General features: G+C 42.0%; 1 protein-coding gene across 4 annotated transcripts in view; it reads right to left on the bottom strand.

The window, feature by feature from the left end:
- Positions 1 to 2179: 2179 nt before the first annotated feature.
- The window catches only part of VTI1A (vesicle transport through interaction with t-SNAREs 1A), a 251075-nt gene continuing 226392 nt past the window's right edge, over positions 2180 to 26862 (bottom strand). For 2 of the 4 annotated variants that reach the window (XM_026050558.1, XM_026050559.1), the window contains one exon: positions 2180 to 4429. In XM_026050558.1, the coding sequence (XP_025906343.1) occupies positions 4336 to 4429 (94 nt within the window). In that variant the 3' untranslated portion in view covers positions 2180 to 4335. The remainder of the gene's footprint in view (positions 4430 to 26862) is intronic. The other 2 variants (XM_026050560.1, XM_026050561.1) reach the window with 1 other exon arrangement.

The following is a 26862-nucleotide window of genomic DNA, read 5'->3' as shown; positions in this document are numbered from 1 at the left end:
TTTCCCCCCCACAAAGTCCTAACTAGGTTTTGAAATGTGAACGATGCAGTTCAAAACAAATAAAAAAAAAAAGGACATGGATTTTTTTTTTCTTTTATTTAGGAGGTGTGTGAAAGTGGTTAATTTACGACCACATCAAAAAAAAAAAAAAAAAAGAAAAAAAAAAGTGGACATAAATATTTATGATCGGAAATTTCATTATTTAAAATTATTCTATAAATTTGCTAGTAACTCGAAGATGAATGCCTGCTGTACAGTTTGCAAATTAAGTACAATTATTTTCCTCTTCTGCACTTGAATATAACTCACAGCTAAAGTCATTTAAAGGGGTTAACATCAACCTTAATTAAATATTAAAGTGTGCCTGTACCTGCTGCTATTGTTGCCCTTAGAATAAGATATAACCTATTTTTGACAAGTTTTCATCTTTCTCTGTGGAAGACGCTACATGAAACCAAATCAGTGGCAAAGAGGAGGGTAATGAATAATCTATTTCATATTCCGGCAGTACCCAGAGCTCTGAGTGGAAAAATATTCAGTCAGATGATAGTATGAGGCTGCTGAGGTACCACATGACGCAGCTAATGTTTAAATAATAATAATAATAAAAAAAAGCGATAAACAAATCATTAGCCCTTAACAGTTGTTTAATGCAATTTGTTAATGAACGTAATGGTGGGGACTAATAATGAAAGAAAATAAAAACGTCTAAACAGGCGCCAAGTTGCCAGTGATGCTCAATTATTTCCTTGTCAAGTTTTTATGATTTAATGAGCTCCTCTGGGACTGACGGCTGTCAGTCAGTCGTGACTTTTTGACACCATTACAACTTCAAATACAGCAGCAGGCAGGCTGTTTTCCTCGGATTTGAAATACTGAAATGATCTGACAGGTTTAAAGAAAAATGTGCAAAAAAAAAAAAAAAAAAAAGAGAGAGAGAGCGAGAGAGAGAGAAAAAGAGAGAGAGACACAGTTGCTTTTTCTTTTTCTTTCTTTTTCTTTTCTTTTTTTCTTTCTTTTTTTTTTTTCTATGAGGGCAGACGATCTCTGGATGCTGTTTGGTAATGAAAACCCAATCACAGAGGTCATTATCTGATGAGCTTTTTTTTTTTTTTTTTTTTTTTTTTTTTTTTTTTTTTTTTTTTTTTTTTTTTTTTTTTTGGAACTGGCAGGTTTTTTTTTTTTTCTTTATTTCTTTACTTAATGATAACCCTCGATGGGTTTGCCCCGCATGGGATGGTCAGAGCCGCACAATTTTGTTCACCATTAATTTCAGCCTTTGAAGCTCAGAGCTCTGAAGCAGCAGCAAAGAAAACCCCCCACCAAGCTGGCTCCAAAATAAGACAATCCAGGCTGCCTTAAACAGAATAGCAAATGGCCTCCCATCCCAGAGATGGGAACTGACGTCAGTCAAGCTACATTTTCTGATATTCCCCCAAAATGTATAGCATTTAAAACCCTTTAAAACTTAAGGGTCTTTAATTAAATTGCTTTTGATTTTGCATCAGTGTCGAATTAGTTTATTTATTGCGCAAGCAGAGCCGGCTAGCGGGGAGGACTTGGGCACGCAGCACCACGTGCGGGTTGTAATTTGCTGCTTCCCAACAAAGGCTGGTGGTGAGGGGAGAAATGTCCCTCTGGCCGAGGTGCCCATGTGTGAGTGCTTGGATCCTTCCAGGGCTGCACCATCGGTGGTGTCACCTTGGCCGAGGGACGCACAGGGGGTTTTCCCCTTCCCGGGGGCATTTTGTTGCTCACGTTGAGCTGCCTCAGGCTCTGCTCGGGTCCCACGTCCCACAGAAATGTGTCTAGTTGATGGGACTCCAGGAGATGGGGGAAAATGGGATGCAGAGCAGCAACCTTGCATTTGAAGACCCTACCTTGTGCTCAAGCAGGATGTCCCATGTGGGGAGCACACGAGCTCGCAAAGTGGCAGCGAGAAGTTATGACCAGGGTATCACAAGCTCCATAGCCATGGCAGGCTCATCAAAAGTGAAGTCGAAGGCTTTGTGTGGCAGCGTCGCTCCCGTGTTCCCATCTGAGTGGCTCGTATGTGATGTGACACTCTGCCCCAGATTTACACTGGGATAAGGAAAACTCGCTTCCTTTCAGCTTTTTGCTGACTCCAGCAGGTGGCTAGATCGAGGGCAGAACCCAGTCAGAGGTCACTGGTAAGATCAGTAGTCATGAATCAATCCCCATGATAGCTAAATTATTGAGGCAACACGGAGAATGTCTAGGCAACAGCCGGTGCTTAAGATTTGCTCCTTGTCCGTTTTGCGCTTTGCAAAATATGCATCTCCTAATTTGCCTAGGATAAATACCTCCTAATGCCGGCAGGCTTCCTCTTAATTTGCCTGAACTCAGCCCTGTGCCATCACTCGAAGCTAATGGCCAGTGCTGTTTACCGAGTGCTAAGTGCTTCATTTGGATGCACGTTGCAAGCAAAGGTCAGCCAGCCCCCACGCTAGGCGCCGAGCACTCCCGGCTCCGCGGAGCCGCACGAGACGCACCACGTTCCTCACAAACGTGGTCAGTCCTGCTCCCGGGGCCATGCAGAGATGTCTGGGCTGAGTGCAATGGAGCAGACCATGGGTTTGGATCAGGAACTTCTGCTCCTGCACAGCCCTACAGCCATGGACATGTGGAGGTCCTGGCATGGAAACCCCTTTGGAACCAGTTGTGAGTTGGATGAAACTCAAGACATGGCCACAGGCGCCTCTGCTTGTTTCACTTGTCCTTTGGATCCTCCCATCCTAGATTTATTGCCATGTTTAGAAGACTTTTCTGTGGCATCAGCATCAACATCCTTTCAGCCATTTCTGTTCAGAGAAGACAAGCGGCACGGCTAGGGCCAAAACTAGCTCCAGCCACGTCTGCAGAACCAGCCCTACAAGCCAGCAGAGGCTGCAGGGATGACGAATCCCCTGGAGTCCTAAGACCCCCAAGAGAAGCAGGTGCTCGATTTCTACCTTCTTTTGGAGAGGTCTGGCAGCCACCTGCTTTTTATTTCTTTGAATATCTTCCATCAAAGGTTTTATGGCTTATATTTCAATGGAAGGGCATAAAAATCCCTCTTAATTTGTAATATTTGTAAGGGATTACATAATGAACTGAACAGTTATCATGGGAGTTACTTCACTAGATCACCAGAAAACGACCTTTGCTGGAATTGTAAGCTTAATTATAAGCTAAATGACCTAGACATGTCCACTGGAGAGGCAGAGCCAGTAGGAAAAGAAAAATACATCTCATTTACACACAAGTATCCTAGCAGATGAAAATCCAATACATTATATCAGTTAAAAGCATGCATAAATTAACATTTTTTACAGTCTCCCTTTAAAAAGCTTAATGTCACATCTGAACAAAATTCCTTAAAAATATTTTCAACACGTGGTTTCAACATATTCAGGCCAACATTCAAAATCTTTTTTTTTCTTAATGCACTATAATCATATGTATTTGTCACTGAACTATGACATAGGATCTCTTTTCAATCACCAATGAATAGATAAGTATCTTTATACATTTTTAATAAAGGTCTACTGTTTACATTTATCAGTACATGTATCAACACTGGAAGATTTGAAACAGATTCAACAGATGGGCCGTGGTCACAATTATATTTTGGGCAAGTGATGCAAGTTTTGTTATCAGGATCCCGATGAAAGCAGAATTGTAAGCAGAATTGTAAGAGTAAGCAGAAAAGAAAACTTTATAAAATAAAAAGTGTTAAATAAAGCGCTGGATTCATATCAGATAGGAAGCACCTTCTTAAGACTCCCCTCCTTTTAAAACTAACTACTGCTCTTGGCCAGGTTACACCTATTACGACGATTCATGATTGGGAGGTAGTCACAGGAGACAGGTTCACTTTCTACATCATTTGGTCTCTGCTTTACTTATATTCTCTATCACAGGAGGTCAGCTACTGCTTGATATTCATACACCCTGCATAGCACAAGAAAAGTGCAAAGACCCCTCTTCCTCCTCTAAACTCCTGCAACCTACATGCTAATCGCCTGGGGTAGAGCTCAGCGCACATCCAGTCTGCTAAGTTTTACCTTTTCACACTGCAACAAGCCCTCCCTCAAACAAATATTAAGATTCCAAACGCACAGAGATAAAGACAAAGAGTGTGAGGAAATATAATCAACTCCACATGCCAACTATGCCATCAATAATAGAAAATAATTTACAGCACTTGCACCTGAGTTGAACAGTGGAAAAGAGAGGGAGACTCTGTCAGTGCGAGAGAATGATGCATGTGACCACTTTGTCTTAATTACTCAGAACAAGCAGTTTGTTGCTGCTTAGCGAAGAACAAAGATATCACTGTCCCCGGACAAAGTAGTAAATAGCCACCGTGATGGTGAAGACGATGATGACTGCCAGGACAACCATCAGGATCCGATTTTGGATGATCCTGAAAGAAAAAACAGAAGAGGAAAAAAAAAAAGGCAATGAAAACAGAAGAATATTTATAAAGCAATAAAAAGAGGTACCCCATAAATGTGTTGGAGAAAAGAGATATGCCACAAGCTGAGCACTTTCTATACCATTCTACACATCTTGGTCTTTTTTATACTTTTCAGTTTCCAGTGCTCCCAAATATTTCTTTATATAGCTATTAGATTTGACTTTTGCTTTGAGGAAAGAAATAGACTTTTCCTAATAGTACACACACACATATATTAGAATAATTTAAATGCATCATATTACAACTAATTATTTCTTTTCTGAGACAAATTAAAGAATTAATCCTCAGTTGATAAAATCCAAGGAATTGGTGGGTTCAAATAGTACACACTATTACATTTCTAAGCCATTCTGAATTCTTAACAGCTTTTTTTTTTTTTTTAATCTGAACAAAAAAAATATTAATTTTCAAGGGATTTTACTATTAAGGTATAAGATTCCAAGGAAACACGTGTCAATGAGATACTTACTTGTACTGAAATACCAAGGGAAAAGTATAAAAGATAGTTATGAAGAAAAGGATGATATAAAGAAGCAAGTGTCAAACTGTGAAGCTTATGTTGTAAAAGCCTCTCCTGCCTCTGTAGCATACCTTCACTTATGGTAATAGAGAAGCATTACCTTTACTATGAAGTATAAAAAAAAAGGGAAATCAGAAATAATAAAAAGATGCCAGAAGTTGAAACTGCTGGTATTAGTCAACCATCTTTTGCAAGGACTCCCTGCTTCTAAAATTGGATGCCACATTGCTTCAGATTTTGTTTGAAATTAAATATCAATTAAAATGGATAAACCATCAAACATTAAATTTTGCCACATTTTATGGAAGGATTTTGGACTATAAGAATTTGCCATTTCCGTTCTTATAGAGGGGAAATAAATAATATTCTCATCTCCAGAATGCAATAACTTTTGCAAAATATATTGGGCCGTGAGACACAACACCAGGACTAGGGAGAGTAATCAAAACAAAACAAAACAAAAGAGATATCCCCTAAAAAAAAGAAACCTGATGGGGTTTTTAATTCTTTTTTTTTTTTTTTTAAATTTGCTTCTGAAAAAGTGAAAAACAAACAAAACCCCCAGATCCTTCACCAACCAAACAGTTGGAAAAAGAGATGAAACTGTATTTTGTGAGATGTCAAACCAAGTACAAACTTCAAGACAATGAATGCAATGTGTTAAAATGAGCATATTTCATATGGTAAATGGGGGGGGGGGGGCGGAAATAAAACCAACAAAAGAAAACAAAACAAAAACCTCCAGGGAGCAGAGCAGAGTTTGCCTTGGTAAATGTTTTTCACTTGGATGCAGGTGGATATATATATAAAAATATATATATACACATATAGACACATATAAAGATTATATTGGAAAATATAAGAAAAATGCAGTTTTAACCAACTCCAGCTCTCTCCTGACTCACCGCCCTCCTAAAGAAGTAAAAGGATGGATGAAAACTGTCACATCAGGCAGCCCCCCTCCCCGGCGATGCTCTAAAAGGACTAGCTCTCTATCCTCCTGACAGGTTACAAAATGATCACATTTGCTGACACGTCTTCCGCAAAACTGCCTTAGTGTTTGTGTCCACTTTCCTAGCAGGAGATGAATGGGCTGCTTTGTCCTCATTTATCACTTAAAGCTCAACTAAGATCTGTCTCGTTTATTTTTCCCTTCCTCACTAGAAAGGCTCAACCACAGCATTAATTCTTTTGCGATGACAGCTAATTCAAACTTAACAGGCAATATTTACTCTGCCAAAAGGATGAGGAGGAGGGAGGGATGTTTCTCACTCTTAAGAATAAAAAAAAGTGTAGCAGGCTCAAAAATAAAGCTAATTGAGGGCTCTTGGTTCTCGTTGGTTTGCACTTCAATTTAACACCTGAACTTACAAGCAGTCTCTTTTGTGGCGGGGTGTGACATTCTCTGCCAAACACCTGATAACAAACGATTTGCCCAAGCCACTGCATGAAAACCAGAATATATATTTACTCACTCACCCTCATCACTCCCGCAAAGACACTCAACAAAACTGAAACTCAGCAGTGAAACAGATTAAAAGCATGAAAACTCTTAAAACATTCAGCCTTAAGTAATACACAGCGCAGCTGGCTTGACAACCATTTTATTTGTGGGATGTGGGCCCCAAGGCATCCATAATGCTAATTTACAAAGGATTAAGTGTGAGTGAAACTCCCTTAATCTAGCACATAGTTAGGCAAAGGCATACATAACATACAGAGTGTTTAAATCAGCTCCTCCGATCTCTAGCCCAGTGAGGAGGCATTTCATCAGCTGAGCTTTGAAACTGGAGAAAAATTAAAAAATAAAGCCAAGGCTCCAAATGCTTTATTTGTAATATTCTGGCAGTACACAGGCGATTGCAAGATTATTGAATCGGTGTCCATGTCTCCAAAAGCCTTGCCAAGAGAGCCCGGAGTGAGGGACGCTGCCACCTGTATCTAACTGAAGGTTCCCTCACAGTGTGAATCTAGGAAATACATATCAAAGTCCCATTTCTAGGAACCTGAACTAGTCTGCACGGCACAGCATAAGAATATCATATTAAAAGGAGCAAATTAATCATGAAATAGGATGGATGTTATCAACAGACTCCTACGCTGAAGCATTATATACGTTTAATATTCAAGCTCACAGTTAAAGATTCATTTTATATCTTTGGAAAAAAAAAACCATTGACTTCTACTGTTTTACTTTCCAGGGTATAAAACTGAACTCCCTGCAAGCTGCCGGGGGGACGGGGCTAGGCAGGAAAGGGCAGAGCTGCTGGGTGGCAGCAGGACTGTCTTGCAGGGGACTTAGTGGATGGTGCGTGTTGGAGGGCCACTCTGGTAGCTGCTGCTCACACAGTGAATGTCGTGGCAGGTCTCAAAGTCACTGGGCAAGGGGAACCCTCCAGAGCAGAGAGCAAAACGGGGAGAAAAGGGGTTTTGAGCGATGCGGGGCGCAGCGCAGGCAGCTCACAGCGGCGGAACAATGGTTGGCATTGGCAGGACCCATCTGTAGAGCCGCCTATAGTGCTGTCGCAGCCAGACACTGCCAGTGGGCATTGCTCGAGGCAAAGCATCAAGGAATGTAACGTGGGGGAGGGAGCCATAGTACCAAAGGAGAAGGGAATGGGGCCTAACACTCACTACAGAAAAAAAAAAAAATCCCAAAGGCTAACATGCTCACAAGAAGCAGGCAAAGCTCTTTTATCTCTATTACACCTTAAATTCAGCGAAATCTGGTGAATGAGGAAGCCCAGATTCTTCTTTGAAAATGCAAAGCATGTTTACAGGGTAAATAATTTAAGAAAGAATATATACTTGAAAGAAGACACCCATTGAAACATCCATGGCTAAAGTGCCTGAAGGCAAAAACTTGTGCATTTGCATGCTGCATTTTATTAAGTTAGCACACTGTAGCTTTAAAAGAATGCATGGCCAAATTAAGAGGAATGTGTGACTGAAACATCAAGGATTCCTCAAGTTTACATTATGAATCACAGTGCTGTTGATACGAGATGAATTAACCATTTAGTCGATGCAGCTTATGCACTGAATTCCCACCAAGTGCTGCTGTAGCCCGGCGTGTTGGAGCTCGTTAACAGCGCACGACGGCCGCTCCATTCATACTCCCAACGCAAAGAGTACAAGGGCTGCTTCTTCTTTTAGTTAGAAGAGACTCAAGATTTGTGCTTTTAAACTAAGTTCCATCTAGTTTATTGCAGACAGCAGCCCAAAACAGTAGGGTGCAAAACCACAGAGAAACAGAAAGTAAAGCAGAAGCAAGGATAACATAAAATGAGCTGTGGGAAGAGCACGATGGACAAACTTGCCAGGCTATCAGCACCTGAAGTGCATCCTGCTCCTGTTGGCTTTTCTCCTGCTTCTCCTTTCTAAATGTCCATGGCCTCTCCTGGCTTCTCCTCACAGAGTCTCAGTCTTAACTACGTGGGCTAGAGGAAGCTCCTGATGGAACCAACTCTTCATCCTTGGGCTGAAGGGATCAGCTCGCCAATGCACCAAGTGACCACTGCTTTGGAGAACAAGTCCCATCTCCACTCCCAAACAGCGATGCCTCTGGCACACCAGTTCCACGCTCCTGCCATGGCAGAAGCTGCTGCTTTTCCACATTTCAGAAAAACAAAACAAAACAAAAAGATTCCCTCCTCTCAGTGGCTTCACACGCGCACAATGGGTCTCACTCTGTTTGTGACATGTTTAGATCTGCTCCGTATAAACACAAAGCAGTTCCCAAATAAGCTATTGCAAACCTTACATTAAGGATGCCAACCGTGTTTAAACCTTTTTACAAAACTGCATTCATTAGCAGGGGAGTGCACGACATCTATACGGGTTCAGCCTGATGTCTTGCACATGTCTTAGTGCCTGATTGACCAGCATTGAATAATGATGCCTTGCCATTAAGCACTGACGGTACAATAACAATTGTCATGAAAATTAGCAATCACGGTAACATGTTAACAAAATACAGGATACAAATGAACCAGCACAGACTCTGGGTGCGCAAAGAGTTTTGTGTGCTGAACTTGAAATAATGAAGACTACAAAACAAAATACTGCAAAAAAAAAAAAAGAAAACCCTCCTACAGAAGCTCAACTCTGACACTGATACAAATGAAAAAAATACAAACGGCTTTGGGGATCAGTTAGCCCACATTCATTACAACACAAGGCTTTATTCTTAAAGAAAATGTCTTGAAAAATAGTGTCCTCAAGAACACAGACTGATTGATGACGGAGCACTGTCCAACCGTGTTTCACTGTAACACATGCATTTAAGATTTAACTAGGAGTGATTCCTATCAGCTTACTACGCAGAAAGGCTTCTTCTTTGTACGCAAGAGTACATCTTAAATGAACACTTCGAGTATTTGGCTATTACATTTTTTGGTACCCTTTTATCTGTGATCTGCAGTTTTTACTAACATGCAAAAAATAGGTGCCTGGTAAGTGACTTTTAAGTGCCCAATATTCATGTGCAAATCAGCAGATTCAAACAAACACCGAGTATAGGTCTAGTAACACAGGCAAATACATACCAGCCTACACTGAATGTGAATTTAAAGTAGAGTAGCTGTACTCAGCACCTTTTGGGAGGGACATCCTTGTTAGAATATGTAAGAACATCCATGTTCTTACATGATGAGTTACATGATGAATTATCATCTTACATGATGAATTCAAATTGAGGCACTAGAGTCCCCACAGGGGAATAAAACGGTATGACTGCTAAAAGAAAGCTTTAGATACATAATGATAAATCTCTAATTTCAGGGTTTTTGGAGATTGCTCATGTAACTATGTGTCTTTCCCATTCTGAGCTTTAAGAGTGCTTTTACTAGATAAAAACAACCAAAAAGAAGTAGATGGGCTGTGGCAAAACATAAAGACATGGCAGCCTTCTGAAACAATAGAGTAAGAGAGCATTAGCTAGCAAAATTACAGCTGTCTGGAAATATCTGTCTTGAGACAGCTTTCATTAGTAAAAACTGAAATTAAAAAACACAAATGTCAACCGAAAAAAAATAACAGCACAATCTGCATACAAGTCTCTGACCCTCTCCCAGCTGAACTTGGGAAAAAAAGAAGAATTTTTGGAAATACTCAAGGTGTATCCTTCCCTAAAATCCCAAGAACAAGTCCGCAAGTTACTTCTGACATTGTCTATTTAAACCAGAAATGTCCTTGGACAAGTGGCAGAGGAAACAGGACTCCTCACTGGGCTCCACCTCTAGTCCAGAGATAGGCCTTTCCAACTGGAATCCCCTCTTATGTTCCCTGAAGTTCTCCCAGAAGGAGCCTCTTTTTTTCCCCTTCTAGTTTCTTGTGAAGATTCATTAAAAGATTGTATTTTTTTCTTACTGCTGAAAACTGAGTAGGCAATGTGTTTAAAGACTCTAATATGCAGGAATGGAGAATGAAGAAGAATGGCGTGTGCCTAGGTGAGCAGACACTTTTTCTTGAAAGAGATGGGCCACACAAGGTGCCTAAGACGTCGCCGACAGGGCTGAGGAGTTGCGCAGAGGTCCATCCTCTAGCTTTGGAGCTCAGTCTCAAGGACACCAGCCTCTGGTTATAATATTGTGCTAGTACCACATCAATATGTTTCCACCGAGGCCTTGAATGACTGAGTCATGTAATAACAGCAGCAAGAAGGTAGTCACAACAGTCAACTTTAAACATCTAAGTTATGTCCAGCTATTCTCCTTCAGCTCCCTATATAAGCTGGAGTCCTGCATTATTTATTTATTTACTTATTTATTATTGCCCTTGTGTGTGCTAGGAGAGGTAGCCAGTTAAGAGGGTGGGTAAGTCAGAGCCTACAGACTGGGTAGCAAGGATATCCCTCAAAAATTTCAAGATGAAGCCCAAGTAAAATGACATTTCTCTCAGGAGCAGATTCACTCAGTGAGTACTATCATGGAAAAGGTGTCCAGCAAAGACTTCAGCTCTTTGCAAAGTGGCTGTAACCTATCAACTAATCAGAAATACTGCAGAGATGAAGATCACCAATAAAGTGGAAGATGTTTCTCAATAATTAGTATCTTGATTCACCACCTCCTTTTAATGAGTACCATAATTCTGCATGAAATTCTGACAGGAATTAAATCCGGTCCTTTATTCACAGGAATTTTAGAGGGGGCTTGGCAGATAGGAAAGAAAGGGAAACATCTCCCTGAGATGAATACCTGAAATGCAATGAGCTTCCTTGGCTCAAGGAACTGATAACACCTTTCTGTGTCATTCTTACCATCAGGATTGAAAGTTAAAATAATACCTTTTTATATCTGATAGTTGAGATACTTACTCAGATACCTAATTAGCTAACAAGCTTGTAATAAACCAAACACAACGCAACTACATAGACAGACTCATAATAGCTTGGTGGCCATGGAGATGATGGTTATCACACCTGGTAGGAGTCCTGCCTGTGGGGCAGGTCCTCTCCAGAGGTGCACATGCCACATGAGGCATCACCTGAGTCTGGTGGGAGTGAGAGGCAGACAGCTTGGCCGAGTGGTCAGGAAGGAGAGGTTGGAAGACTGTAGCAAACTACAGAAAGCCTGAAAGAAGGTCCTCATGGACACTGAGATCCAAGACAGAAAGGCAATAGAGAAGAATACTGCAAATGTTTTACTAACTCAGATTTTACTCATTGTTTATTTTTAAAACATAGAAATAGCTATTTTGGTAGGATGAAAAACACTCTTCTGCTGATCAGACACCCTGATGGGGAATGTTTCTCTGCACTTCCCTTGGCAGTGCAATGTCAGCTCTCTCTTGCCTCCCTGTCCATGGTGGGAACAAATTAGATTATTACTCTCATTAGGACTAACAGCGGGTGGCTTCCGGGGCCATGGAAACCCACAACCAAATCTGGAGGGGTATTAATGCATTTCACGCAAAGCGGAGGCAACACCAGATCTCTTTGGCAACTGCAAACGCAGATCACGTGCCCAGTGGCAACTGCGAGCCGAAGGAGGCAAGGTTGCAGTAATCTCCACCCAGCCTTTCTCAGGGTACTGAAGTATCAAGAAGAACAAATCATACATTTAGTCACCTGAGCATGACTAAGAACCATAGGCCTTAGGAAACATTATGAGCACTTTAGAAGGGCTCGGAGGGAGGGTGGATATCCCAGCTGTCAGGGTAAGAGCATTCTCCGTCACGTTGGCTGCGTGTAGCAGGGTCTCCAAATAGTTAACAGAGAAAAAATAAGCCCAAATCCCAACTCCCTCCCCAGCACTCAAAGCTAAAGCAATTATTTCTCCAGCAGAAGAATGTATGCAAGCTATAAAATGACATCACATACAGGATTGCATATTGGCTTTTGTGATAAATATGGTTAAATTTTCGTTCTGCGTAATATAGAGAAAACAAAAATGTGTTAAGTCTGCATTTGATTAATTGTCATCATCTTTCAATGCCACTAAAATATGTATCTTGAACGGACAAAAGCTTCACTTTAATTAATGATTAATCTACAGCTTTTAGGTGTGATGAAGCTTGAGACTGGACATTGCTTCACTTATTTTTCCCTTATCACACTATATTTGACTGGGCGTCTTTTTGGATGGCAAGTTTGCTACAATTGTCTTAACAATGTTGACCTCTTTTGTAAAAACCTGAAGGCATCTGCAGCAATTGTTCCTGAAGATGTGCTATCCAAAATGTTACCATTTCATGGCACTTCTTGAATGATAGATTTTTTTTTTTTTTTGGTATATATTCATTTTTTTTTCAAATGCTATAAAAGAAAGGAAAACAATCATGGCTAAGGCCATTTGTGAGATGGCATTAAAAGAGCCTACTCTGAGACAGATAAAAATAATGAGAATCTTTCTGTCAAGAAGGATTTAGAAAATATCACTAGCATTATTAAAATTTAATTTTTTACTGTGCTTTTTGGTTCCCCCTTTTCCAGTGATAATGAGCAGGACTGCACACCTCCACATTGCTAGCACTTGTTTTGAGCAATAAATTCAGTCTTCCAGTCTGAAGACATTTCAGACAACAATTTTGACTGCTATAGGCTTATTTTTCAACCTGCTCTGTGCTTTGAGTCTTCCTATAAAAACCAGTTCATAAGCTAATTTTCCACAAGGCCAGTGGAACAAATAAAAATCAATTTTTGCCCAACTGGTTTAGAGAAAACCTGGGAATAGTGAAGTCTGAACAGTGAAAAATAAAAAGAATCGATGTATTCACAAATGGTTTACCTGATAGAGAACTATCAAATTAGTTGACAGGAGATACTTGCCACTATTAGAGTATTTTCTTTTCAGCACGTTACAGCATTTCTATTAGGGGAGCAGAAATGCCTCTACTTTGCAATGACCTCAGACACCTTGGTTTAATAACCATGTGGGGCCTTCCTGCGTTGAGTAAAGCTACGGGGCACAAAGTCAAAAAGTGCAGGAGCCCTCGCAGACCCCACAACCAGCGGGCTTCGAACCTGGGCTTAGGCTAGGTGTAAGTTTTTTGTGATTTTGAGGAAGATTCCTTTTTTGGTGAACACAGGGAGACGCTTATGACCTCAGGCCAACCTTGTCAAGAGGAATCTGGTCCATCAATAAGGGGAAAAAATGTAAAACACTCTCCAGACTTCCCTCCACAGTTAAAAGAAAATAAGTTCAGGTGCCCACGGAAGACTAATTAATTTAATGACTCTTGGAGAGCAGCATGCACATTTATCCAAGGATGGAAATCCTGTTCTTAGAGTCCACCACTTTCAAGACCCAAGGATATAGACTTTAATACATGTGGTCCTATCTGTTTTATACTTTTCTCCTCAAATTAGGCAAGTGTTTTGGGAACTGGGATACTAATTTCAATGCTGATACTGGGGTTAGATTTTTGCTTATGCTTGTCTGTCTGCAGTCAGAAAAATACACCAGAAAACCTGACTGAAGGACGGAATTTGCTTATTAATATAAAATAACTATTGCTCCAATTGGTAATAAGACAAATTTCAAATTTACAAGCTTAAATATTAAGGAAGCTATTTTTTAAGTAGCTGTAATCTTCACCCTAATACCTGGCATTTTACACACTTCTTCATTTTATGAGTTGGCATTAAAATGTGACTCATTTTCACAGAAAATAAAAGAATTAAATATGTCACTGTGAAGCTGTGTATTACCTCGTTAAAAATACTAAAACACATGATGGAAACATCATTTCTGGGGCCAAACAAAACATTACTCAATGAAGAAACGGCATGAAATATGTAATATTCACCAGATGAAGGCAATTAGGAGTTAAACAGTCAGACTGCCAATAAACAGTATCATGGTAAAGACTGTGCATATAGAAATAAAGTATACGTGTTCTTCACTAATTGTAATGCAATACTTTAGTACTTCAATATAATAAAGAGACTTCTAGCACAGGGAGAGGCTAAAAACACCGCGCATTTCAATTCTGAATTTCCTACAACTGATGCTAATTTGCTTATGATATCTGCCTGATTTGGGGCTAATCTTCTGTAAATTAACTCCTAATGCTGCCTGAAATAATCCTCTTAATGCTGGTCTGTCTTGAGTACTTTATATCAAATACCATGAAATATGTAAGCCTAGATGGGGCGCCTAGGACTTGCAGAGCTGTCGGCTGCTCTTGAATGGTCGCAGTGGGCTCGGGGCTGCCCCGAGGACCTGGCTGAGAAGGGGTGGTGGCTCTCGCTGTCCCTTGCAAGGGCAGCCCGTGGGGACGATGTCCCCTGCTCACGACCACCCCACAGAGGAGCATCCTTACTTTCCAGCAGCCCTTCACGCAAGGGGCAATGCCACCCGCCAATGCTCCCCTCTCCCGCACAATACACGTGGTAATGAGCACCAGCAAAGCCCGGAGACTTCTGAATGACAAGACGTGTGTTAAACAGCACTAATTATCAGCTGGGAGCCTGATCTGATAACTGGCTTGAAAAAGACAGGGACGGACAGTTGCATTTCTTCAGAGACCAAGAATTTTTGAAGATGTTGCTTCAACAGTGGCCAATTTAATTATTATTGTCAGTGTGCTACCTCTGTATTCAAAACTCTACATTTTTTTCCCACTAAATCCACTGGAACAGTTTTCTCCCCCAACATTAATTGAATGATATAGCCCAAAACCTAATGGATATTGGTGAGCAATTGCAATCTAAATGTATTATTTTCTTGGTTTTTGAAATATAAATGGTAGGCACAAGTTTGACTGAATGGATCTCTTTATGTTTTAACGGGCAGTTTATTGGCCCAGACTCCAACACATAACAAGCGCAATTGCAAAAGCAATACATTTTTAATTGAAAAATTCATGTATTTTTACTATGAAAGTAACTCAAATAACAAGTAACACTGTTAGGTAAAGGGCTTTTACAATTTTTTTTAATATGTGGAATGTTGTTTAGAAATTATATTCTCAATATAGAAAACACTTGCAGGAGGTTATTAACTTATATATATATATATATAGTTAAAATCATACTTTATTGGAGCTTGCTTTTTATATATATTAAAGAACAGATAAAGCTCAGTGATCAGTGAGCTGTATGTGTCCAACAGCTCTTCAAGAGCCTTGTGGAAATGTATAAAACAAGCAGTGATACAATCCTTTGCCAAACACCGTCATAAATTTTTTATTTGGCAGCTAACATTCTCACTAGTTTTCTTGGCAGCAATTGGGACCTTTAGCAAGAAAGGTGCAGGAGAAAAATACCTTGTTTAGAGATGTTTTCAACACTTTCTGGGATTTTTCAGAACTTCTGCCTGCAGCACATTTTACAACCCCAGTCTCCAGTCACCTGATGAGTAGGTGGTGGTTTTAAACCACTTTTTTTTTAACACAGACAGCCTGCTACCCCGCTCTGGCCTCCAGCCCGCAACGCGCGGGAGGAGGCAGAGGTGCTTGTGCTCCACCGAGATGCAAGCACTTGCTCCTCTCCGTCTAGACAAAAACCTGAAAATAATATCAGAATGTTCCTTTCGCTGCTCCTGATACTATCAGTGCCTTATTCCCAGATGACAGAGATAAATGAAAGGCAAACATGTGCTGGTTACTTTTGCATTTTTCTGCGTCAAGCTGTCCAGAAATGCTGGTTGCAGGTGCAGCTACTGCAGGCTGGCGGGTGAACACAGTTGCCAAATAGCTTTTGGTACCTGGGTACATGGAGCCTCACACGGGATGCATGGCTGTGCTCAGGCTGTGCTCAGGCTGTGCTCATGTTGTGTGGAGCAGGACATGGCTCCGGCCTACGGGGACGAGTGGTCCCGCAGCTCGGCCTGCTCAGGAACAAGTCTGAGCAGGGCACTTATACACCAGGTGTTTAACTTTTTGGTAATTAAAATTTCAGAGAGGGTACTTAATAGTTCAGCAGCAAAAGCTTCCCACTAGTAAGAGATACCTTCCACAGGGAAGAAAAGATGTGACTTACGCACGCCGGGCACAGGAAAGGGACATTCTCCTCATGGATCTCCATGCAGGAGGGCGGGATGTGGGTCCAGTCCTCACAGCACAACCAGCCCAAGAGGCACAGCCCAAGCCTGGCCATGTCCCCTGGCGTGTCCTGGGTGCCCCACGAGGTCCTGCTGCTGCCACCACCACCAAACACAGACCCCTCGCAGCTGCTTGGGCCACGAGGCAAGCGTGGGGTCCAGCGCCATCACTGAGCTCTGCTCTGCTCCCCAAATTCCCCCACGCTGCTCACTCCTCCTGCTCCTACTCCTGCCTTTCTCATGAGCACCTCAAACTGCCCTGCTACTGCTCTATCTCACCCCAAAACCCAGTGGTTTTCTTGCCTACTCCCGCTCTATGGCAGCTCCTCTGAAAGCGGCTGCAAGGAAAGCCTGGCTGAAAGCAAAGGGGGAGGCTGGCTTGATGGGAAGCAAAATAATCATCCACCGAAAAAATACACAGCCACCAGTAATAAAAAACACACAGTCACCAACGACCAATTTGGCATCGCCCATAGAGGACTTTCGCTACAGCCCTCCTCAAGGAGCATCTTCGGTGGGCTGGGGATCCCACATCTGCATTAGAGCTAGAGAGAGTTTTGCCTGATGCTGTAAGAGGAACCCCAACTCTGCCCTCGGTTACACCCCGGCACAGCACACGGTATCGCGGGGTGTCACCACCCCGCACGTCTGCGTCCGAGCTGGTGCTGCGGGGCGGCGCTCGCGCTGGGAACGCGACGCAGATGTCGCCTCCCCGGCTGCCACCTCAGCTGCCTTTCTGCTGGGTTCTGCTGTGGTTTCGGTGAGGAAAGCAGGTCACCAAACTTTCCAGACAGCCAGCTACAGCAATGTTCCTGCTTTTTCCTTTCTATTTTGTGCGTGCGTGTGAATATGCAGAGTCTGAGCTACAACTAGGGATTTTTTTTTCTTTACTTTTTACTTTTTTTCCCCTTTTTTAAGCTTCATTTGAGCTATGCTCTGTTCCCCTGGGGCAAAGTGAAAGGTAGCTATTTGCGGATGGGAAAAAGGGCTTTTGTGAGCAGCAGAACTGCATCACCAAACAGTTTAAGAAAAAGATTTTTTGAAGTTATTTTTTACTACTGTTTTAAGAGGAAACAGGGATAAATATATCTTTTTTTATTTTTTTGCATGTTGACTCATTAACAAATTTAGTAATAAACACTTTATAATTAAGTCTACGAGTTTATTGCTGTCCAGAAGTTTCTCCATACTCTTTGCACAGAGGGTTTTGGGAAAAGCAGAACTCCGAAATGGGGAAGGCAATTCCCAACAGCTTGCTCAGGCAAATCTGCGAGAGGCTTAAACGCGCTGCTGAGCCCTGAAATTCGAGATGCCGTATCAAATAAACAGCTCTTTTTCCCCCAAAGAGAAGAAACTGGGTGTAGCTAACCCAGTGCATAATAGGTTTATTCTCATTCACAAAACAAGAATGACTTTATGGCCCCAAAGTAAGGCTAGCAGAGAAGTATACTGGCAGATTTGCTGCAGATGTGTGTTGTGACACGTATGCAGAGAATCTGCTATTAATCACATGCTAAGATTTTAATATTATGTAGGGTAATGCAGGCAACCATTACGGGGAAGGCTCGGGATTCAGCAAAGCCTAGCCCACAAATGGGTCTTTTAAATTTAATACACTCATGCCTCTCCTCAGACTGCACCACATGGAATCCTCTATGCAAAAACATCCCCCCGCAACTTACATTTATTTCAATATCTACTGAGCGTTGCTTCCCGTGCTTCAAGCTTCTTTTATTGTGACACATGACAGTTGCTGTGAAAAGTGCAGCTTTTCAGTCCTCCCGATGACCGGGCTGTGACAGGAACGCTCTCGTTAGAGGGGCTGCTTGCGAGACCTCGGCATCTGCATCCAGCGCAGGAAACGCTCGGGCTCGAACGCTGCAAAAACCACCTCTCACCTGAAGCCTCCCGAATTTGTGTCCGCACATAACTAGAGCCCGTGTATCTGTGCCCGGGCTAGGATTACTGTGCACAATTACACCGTGGAAATGCATTATTCTGACAAAGCCATCAATCACATTATTTCTCACAATTGCAGTTCACCCCTAAAATTTTCCTTACCTCCAAAGCCAGCTGGATATTATATTACCGAAGCTGTTGAAAGGGTGTAACACTAACCATGAAGCCAAAGGCCACTAAAACTATGCAATGCATAAATTTTTATTGTTTGCTCAGCATTGAAATCTCATTAGGGCTCATAACTCATCGGCACACTGCAAACATTTGCATCTGCTGATCATGAGAACTTACATGGAATGTACACCTCTGGCTAATTTACTTGTTATGTTCTCAGATGAGACTCTCTGTGTTGCTTTATATTTTTTCTTAAAAAAAATAAAACACCCTTATGCAGTTTTGATTTGCATTTTAAACTAAATAACAGAAAACTTTCATTCGCCGTTCCTCAAGGTTGTTCTATTGCTGGCAATGCTCCTGACCATCATTTACAAAAGTTTCATTTGACTTAGTATTCAGGATAATGGTTGTTTGAAAACTGTGCCCCATAGAGCATTCTGCTCCATTCATCCTCACTGCTTTATGCATTCACATTTTAATTAGATTAAAATTTGTCCTCCAATTAGCTTTCATTAAAGTTTACAGATTACAGAAAAAGAAATCTCCACTGAGGTGTGCTTCAAAACTGTGCCTAAAGTTTAAAATGAAATAACTGTGCAAATGAAGTGATTAGGAAGATTATTATTATGCAAAAAACATCAGTTGCTTCTTGGCTTACTTTTACATTTAACTCTGTAATTTATTTTGCCAACTTCAATACCCCCGTGCTCTCCAGGGTAGCAGTCATAATAATACCTTACAGTTATGGGATACCTTTCATTCCTAAGGGTCCTTAGGGGCCTGATTCCCACACGAGGGGTCCCCCTGAAGTGCCAGGGCTATGTGATCCAGTCCATGTGTGCCGGAGCTCAGCTCAGGTCAGAGCCTCCTCTCTGCTGCCCACGCACGACTGCTGGTGACGTGCACGGCGCGGGACACAAACCAGACATGGCCATCACATAAAAACCCCTTTTTGGATACCCCCGGGGGAGACGCAGCCGCTGGTTAATGGTGCGTGGTTAGCAGGCTCACCTCTTTAAACGACGGCGCAAAGACAGCTCCTACTCCCAGTTAAACCTGCTGCAAAAACTGAGTGCAATTACCCCAAGCGGAAGCGGCCAGGAGGACACGGAGCTGCATCTCCCGTGTTACTTACACCTTCACATGCCACCCGGCCGAGTATCGGGTGCCCGGTCACTAATACCCATTGCGTGTGCAAATTTACTATGTGCTGAAGGCAATATAAAGTTTACAGCTCACGAGGCTCGTCTGACAAGCCCAGCAGACATTTATTTCGGAGCGGTCCCGTGGTGGAACACATGGGACTCCGTGTCGGAGCAGAGCTCCACTGAAATGGATCTCTTTGCAGGAAATTCTCTTCCAATAGCATGAGCTATAAATATATGCTCATATTAAAAAAACGAGAGATGCAGCCAACATCTTAAAGCTAAAAATAGAGACACTTGGGTTACAAAAACAGGGACCTGTCTTTGCACCACCAACATATTTCTGAGAGGAGAAACACAGCTGAAAACAAATATTTCACTACAAGTGAAGTGCAGTTTATAAGCAGGAGAGAGTAATTTCAGTAAAATGCAGGAGTGTAAAGAGCAGCGTTGTCTACTTCTCATTCTCAGCATGAGCACGCAATAACTGGTTGAACAACCATTCAACCATTCATCTTCATATCAGTGAGGTAACCAGCATATCCCAATTTTACAGATGGCAAAAACAATGTTTACGGCGTCAAAGGCAAGAGGGGAGTACATGATTTAAACATTTCACTCCATGTCCTGTACTCGGGCCAAGGCCATGTTTCCAAGATGAGAAGCATCCAGCAGCAGGGCTAATTTTAGGAGTCACGCTCAGGTCTGACCCTTCCTCCCCTGCTCCCACCTCCTCTTGGTTTTCATTTCTGCCATCACGTTGCCCCATGCCAGCCTCAGCTGTGCTGATTCAACTGCTCGTGGGTCCATGTGATGAATCGGATCAGGGAATCGATCCAGGATAAAAAAAGAAAAAAAAAAAAAAAAAAAAAAAGAAGAAAAAGCGGGTAAGAGAGGAGAGCTATTTTGCACCTGATCATTCCATTCCAAGGCCCTGACTCCCAAGTAGAAGTGTCAGTGAAAATGAGAGAGCTCCTGGGTGCAGCACCATGGCAGCCAGGAGCAACTGGGGGGCAGGAGGAGACCCCTCAGCATCAACTCTGTTGATGCTGAGGTTTTGTATTGCAGAATTGGGGTCCAATCTGCTCCAAAATCTTTACATTTCCGTGTTTTAACTCATTTAAAATCTCTCTGTCCTTTTATCTTTCCTTGCTCGCTTTATTCTGAGGATGAGTGTAGCTCCTTCAGACCACTTCTGCACAACAGTTTTGCAAAAGGCAATTTAGAAACTTCAGTTATTTCACTTTCCTCAAATGTGGAACACCAGATTCACCTTTGAAATCCCATTGACCATATTGCAGAAACATTTCCTCCATTTCCTCAAGTGAACTGTCATGTTTCACAAAATATAGAGAGACTAGTCATGCTTTACGTCAAGACTGTATTTATAAATAGTTTTTAAAAAATTTAGATGATTACCCATATTTTAAGAGTCAGTCAATCAAATGTAAAAGGCTATTTTAGACTTTTACAGATCAAAGAGTTATTTATAATCCCAGTTATTGCCTTCTACCTTGTATCTATACCTCTCCCCACTATTATGATATTCTGTTAACTCTTCATTAATGACCTGTGCCAGGAAAATCAAATCCTACCTTAAGGAATGCGTTAGATAATTTGGACTCTGCATCTGCTGGACTAAGCACCTAAGGAGCAGGTCTCTGGAGGTAGCCAGACACCTCATGCTGTGATTTAGACACCTCAAAGCCCTTGAAAATCTGGGCCCTCATTGCTCTGCAAATGGAACTTGAACAATTTTAAAAAGTTGGACAAGTGTCATCTGAAAAAGCACAAATACTGAAGTAAGTGCAACAGCGAAGGAACACATCCTTTCTGCGATAAAACATCAGCATCATGACAGGATGGGCTTAAAGCTTCAGCACTTCAAGCTGGTTGCAGGAAAAAAAAAGTCCAACAATAGAAGCCTTGAGGAACACTAAATATAACCGGTATCCTTCCACAATACAGCGGGCTCAGAAAAGAAATATTTCTTGTGATTTCATTCAGTCATTTTCAGCAGAGACCTCTCCTTCCTTTTTAGAATTTTTAACTTAGTAGCAGCATACAGAACATTTTAATAAAGATATAACCTCAGATTGCTTTTTAATGCTGTGTGATTTATAAAGTTAAAAAAAAAAAAGATAGCTATTCTGGAAGTATAGTGTATTTGGTGCTATTTTTGCATGAGGAATGGAAACTTGAACTGGAAATAGAGTCATTCATTCACACTTACAGGATGACATCCCGTTGACAGGCACGCAAACTTGGAAAGGTGCTATACAGTCACTCTTAAAATACTACACTGTATTTTTTTACTCCTAAGCTCCAATTAAGTAAATGTTAAAGAGGGATCAGTACTTCGTTAAGGCTAAAAGTTCATCGTTTGCAGGAGATCATCTTTCAGAAGTACAAAGGCAGAAAAGTCAAGGCACTAACTACTAAATAAATTGTTTGCACAACAAGTTGCACCTTCATGTCCCTCGGCAGCAAGGAGCTGTGCTGCTGCACTTCTGCTCAACTAGATTAAGACTTTAAAGAGCGTTCCTTGCTATCATCTGAAGGGTCATCAATCCCAGCCAGGCAGTTGTTTGGTCTTCTTTTTCATTCAGGAAGAATAAAAACCAAAAAAAGGGGTGAAAATACATTTGAGGCAGAGATATTCACAGACTTGAATATTACTGGAGTGCCCCCTGCTCCCAGGGCTGGATGGCCCTGAAACAAACTACAATTACGAAGCATCAGTAATGATATTAATAAAAAACAGATTTAACCCTCTTGAAGTTGTGGGCTTGGGCCTAGTAATCACATGCCCACTTGCTCCAATAGATTTGCTTCCCAAAGAAGCAGAACCTTCAGAACTGGAAGGACATTTCTTACAATGGGGAGGGAGAGAGGAAGGCAAGTTCCCATTTAAGATCTGGCATTTTAAAATGGCAGAAAAACAGAGCAACTGACCTTAAGAGAGTCCCGCGCCTCTGTGTCAAATTCCTACAAGGGCACCTCATAGGACTTCAGCTCTATCCTATCTGAATCAAAATGTCAGGACAAAATCCGAACCGTAAACTATGCCCTCTGAAATACAGGTACAAGCATAATCTCCTTGGCTTGGCTTTCCATTTGGCTTCTCCCGTCCCATGCGTACCACTGCAGAGCCAAAGGAGACACATTTTCCTCTTTTTCTCACCAAGAAAACCTTGGCAGGTCCCCAATTTTTAAATGATGCACTCTGCAACTCCTTTCGCACCAGCTTCCTTGTTTTCTTGCTGGTTCTAAAAAAACCTTTGACCTGCTCACAAGAATGTCATTTCTATTTCTGTCATCCCAAATTAACAAATGAACGAGGAAAGGGAAAACTTATACGGCTTCCCCTTCTCCTCTGTCACTTCAACCCTTCACCCTACCCATTGCCCTGCCTCGCCACGGCCTTCAGGCTCCAAAATAAAGAGCTGGAGCCCAACTGGCTTCAATGAGACACCAGCACTCGCCTAAATGATATTCTGAGTCACGGGCCAAATGGCAGTGGTGGCCTGTGAGAGCAGGTATTTTCTTCATGGGGGCTTGCAGGATACAATGGATTTATGCCCATCAGTTCTGAACAACACTGCCATTGTCTCTTCTCATTTCATCTCCCTCCATTATTCATTTACGTTGATTTTGATTGATGAAGACACTTTTAAAAAAAGCAGGGGAGAAGGGAGGAGGGGGAGAGGAACACGTCAACTGCTTGGTCGCAAACTCCTGTAAGTCTACAGTTCCTTTTGCAGAAATATTGCTCAAAAGAAATGTCAACTTGCACATTTGGGGAAGGTTTCTTCCTTCTACCTTTCTCTCTGACTGCAATGCAGGAACTGGGGCATAAGCTGTGCTTCTGCTACATGCTGCACATCATGCTGCAATCAGCCAGGAAAATCAACGTCTTTCTAATGAAAAAGTGTTAAGACTTCCGCAAAGCCTCTCGTACATATTTACTTCCTATGCAAAAGCTAATTAAATTTTAGGCTGGTTTGATATGTCAAAAACTGCTTGGATCACAGAACTGAGCCTAAGCAGAATAGATACAATTTCTTCATTCAAAGTGAAAGCATCTGACAGAAAGCCAGGCTTATGACTGTGTGGAAGTCATAAAGAAAAGGCCCAGCTTGTGCTTGCTTGTTTCCAAATACATGGTATTTACTAACCTCTCATTAAAATGATCCTGACAGAATACAGATTACGAACCATCAGATACTTTTCTTTCCATGGGAGGCCACCTCTGAGGCCTAGGGGAAAAGAGGTTCCTGGGAGTTGTTTAAATTCAGTTCACTCTCCTCCAAGTTTTAAATGAGCTTCTGAGCGAGCAGAGCAAACTTGCCAAGCTCTCTGCTTACTTACAAGAAAAAAAAAATGCAGACACATTTGCCACATGTTTGCATCCCTCCTGCTCCCAGATCGGTCCCAGCACACGCTGCCTGCAAATTCCTACCGCCTGCCCAGAGCCAGGGGAAGCCCAGGACCCCACTGTGCACTTGGTAGCAGGATTTCCTAACCCATTTCACCCCTTTTTATGCTTTAAATAAAACGAAGGAGGCTCTAACACAGTAAGACAAGCATCGAAAAGAAAGCACAGAGAAACTCTTAACAAACTGTCATTAGACGTCAGAGTCACGAAAACAATCAAAACATTGAAATGTTCCTCCCACCCCAGAAATTTTTATGTCTAAAATATTGTTGTCTAAATTGACTGCACACCCTGGAAGAGAGCTTTGCTCTTTCCTATTATTTTTGAAAGCATGTGGTTAGAAGCACTATTTGAAAAAGGAAAACTTGAATTCCAAAAACAAATCGGTGAAGGGAGGTAGATTCACTGAACTGCTGAATATACAAAAGCCGGTTGTTTGGCCTCCAAGTTTGTTCCACAAAGCATAATTACATGCACCTTTTTAATATTATATGGTTCTCATTATTGCTTTCTGTACCATCTTTCATGTTTCAAGGGAGGAGGCCACTACTAACTGGCGTTACGAAGAAACTCGTTCTAAATATTCAGCATTTCTGCAGGAGTTGCAATGGCAACTCGTGGAGATGCGTAACATAATGTGTGCAAAATCTACTAGTTCTGGTTTTGAAATTCTCATCTTCAAAATTTTGACTTTTCAATACGATCTGCTCTTTAATTCAGTGGTAGTTGTCAAAAGCTGTCAAATAAACGATAAAACTCTCAAGAAGTAAACATCTCTCCTCTAGTAGGTTTGTATATAATTCCACAAAAGAAAAGAATTCTAAAAGTAAATAAACACATGGGAGGATTAGAGGAGCAATAAACAAAAGCATTTCCTCATTTTGAATTTAAGAAAATAGGAGCCCTTTTTCCAGTCACTGCCAGGATTACTGTGCAGAGGTGAAGCTTGTGCTATCAAGAGTCGTATTTAACGCTAATGCACTCATGTGTAGGGACACACGTGCAGACACGCACACCCTGCACGTACATATCCCTATCCCCAAATTAAATCCAAGTTTTGTCATGCCTTTACGGATCAACAGATTTTAATATTGTCCAGGTTAGGACAATACAGGTACAGGATCCTTTTCTATTTTTCTTCACTGCAAGATGATAAAAGTAATGCTGAAACCTTTTAGGCATAATGAAGGAGTTTACAGGGTCCCTAATCCCCACATCCCACCTCGACTCTCCAGTGATCTTGCTGAAAGCTTTAAACTGGTCCCCAGCACTAACATGGTACAGAGCCTGTTGAACATGCTGATCTGCTCATGATTACTCCTTGCCACTGTAAAACAATCTAACTCCTCGAGTGAATGGAGTCTGCAGCAACAATGGTGTTATTGACTTGTTGCTCCAGCTCTATTTAGTTATTACCCTCGAGGCCACAATCAATAGACTTTGCACCAAGTCAGCCTAATAAATCCCAGGCTTTCACTGGAGCTTTGCCAGGAACTGCAAGAAAATCTATGGCAGTCAAACACTTAGAGTATGAATAACATAGAAAGCTGTACTGACAGCTGTATAAATTAATTAACAAGGAATGTTCTTATTCTTTTAAGAAGATCATAATGCACGTTTACCATGATTTAAGGAGTCATAGGTAGAGCAACAGAAAAATTACCTTTGTGCTTTCATTTTAAGTAAAAATCAAACGTTATGAAGAAAAAAAAAAAGCTGTAGAGTAGGGCATTTTTATCTTTTTGATTATTAGATGTGCAAAAATGTGCATCCACATGGATTATTCTGGTTTTGATTTAAAAACAAACTGAGGAGCCCTGCTAGCATCTACTGCTGTAGTGTAAACAGTGCAAGCATCTTAGCTTGGGCAGCACTCTTATGTGTTTGTGTTAACTTATCCTGCATCTGCATGGGAGCTTTAAAGGGTACTTGCAAAGCACTAATTAAAAGAGAAGCAAAAGGAAAAAAGGAAACCGGGGGACAGTCGTGGGAGCAGCAATAGGCTGCTCGCTAGTGAATTCCAGGTCCTTTTGGTTCCTCATGTGAGCAGCAGACTCAATGCCGAGGCGTCCCATAAATAGCACTTTTCATATTCCTGGGGCTTTCACGAACAGAAACTGCCTGTGCTGCTTTGTGCCTTTTCTAGAAGGTTTTGTGGCTCGCTTGCTTTTGTGACTCGCCCACACTGTCTCCACCTGGGCAGCTGGAGCAGGTTTCCAGCGCGGCCGCTGTCCACCTGGGACTGAGGTCCGTGCCCACCTGTGGCCGAGGTCCCTGCCCACCTGAGCCCGAGGTCCCTGCCCGCGCTTGGCTCGGGGCTGCCCAACTCGTCGCAGCCCGGCGCAGCGCGAGCGCGGCCGTTCGGCCGAGGACACAAAGCCCTGGCGCGGGAAGGGGCGCGTGCCCGGGGTGTCGCTGGCCTGTGTGCCACGCGCGGCCTCTCCTCGCGCTCGCTGCGGGTGATTCCCGCAGCTCTGCAGGCAGAAAGGGCCTTCCCGTGGTCGTGTCAGCGATGCCCATCACCGACAGCGAGGAAGAGAGGCCTCTCAGTCCACAGCTCTCAGTTCCTCCCGTTTGCACAAAATACACTCTGGGAATCAACTTGTTTTATTTTGTTTTCAATTCAGAATTAGGGGTTTTAGGAACTTCTGAGGGCTGATGAAGCAATTTAAGTCTTTTTTTTTTTTTTTTAATTTTTAATTAATTTATTTTCA

Source organism: Nothoprocta perdicaria, unplaced genomic scaffold (assembly GCF_003342845.1).
Source record: "Nothoprocta perdicaria isolate Ctin4 unplaced genomic scaffold, notPer1 scaffold_7, whole genome shotgun sequence".
Lineage (NCBI taxonomy): Eukaryota > Metazoa > Chordata > Aves > Tinamiformes > Tinamidae > Nothoprocta > Nothoprocta perdicaria.
The sequence above is the reverse complement of the archived record's forward strand: the minus strand, read 5'-3'. Positions and strand labels throughout refer to the sequence as shown.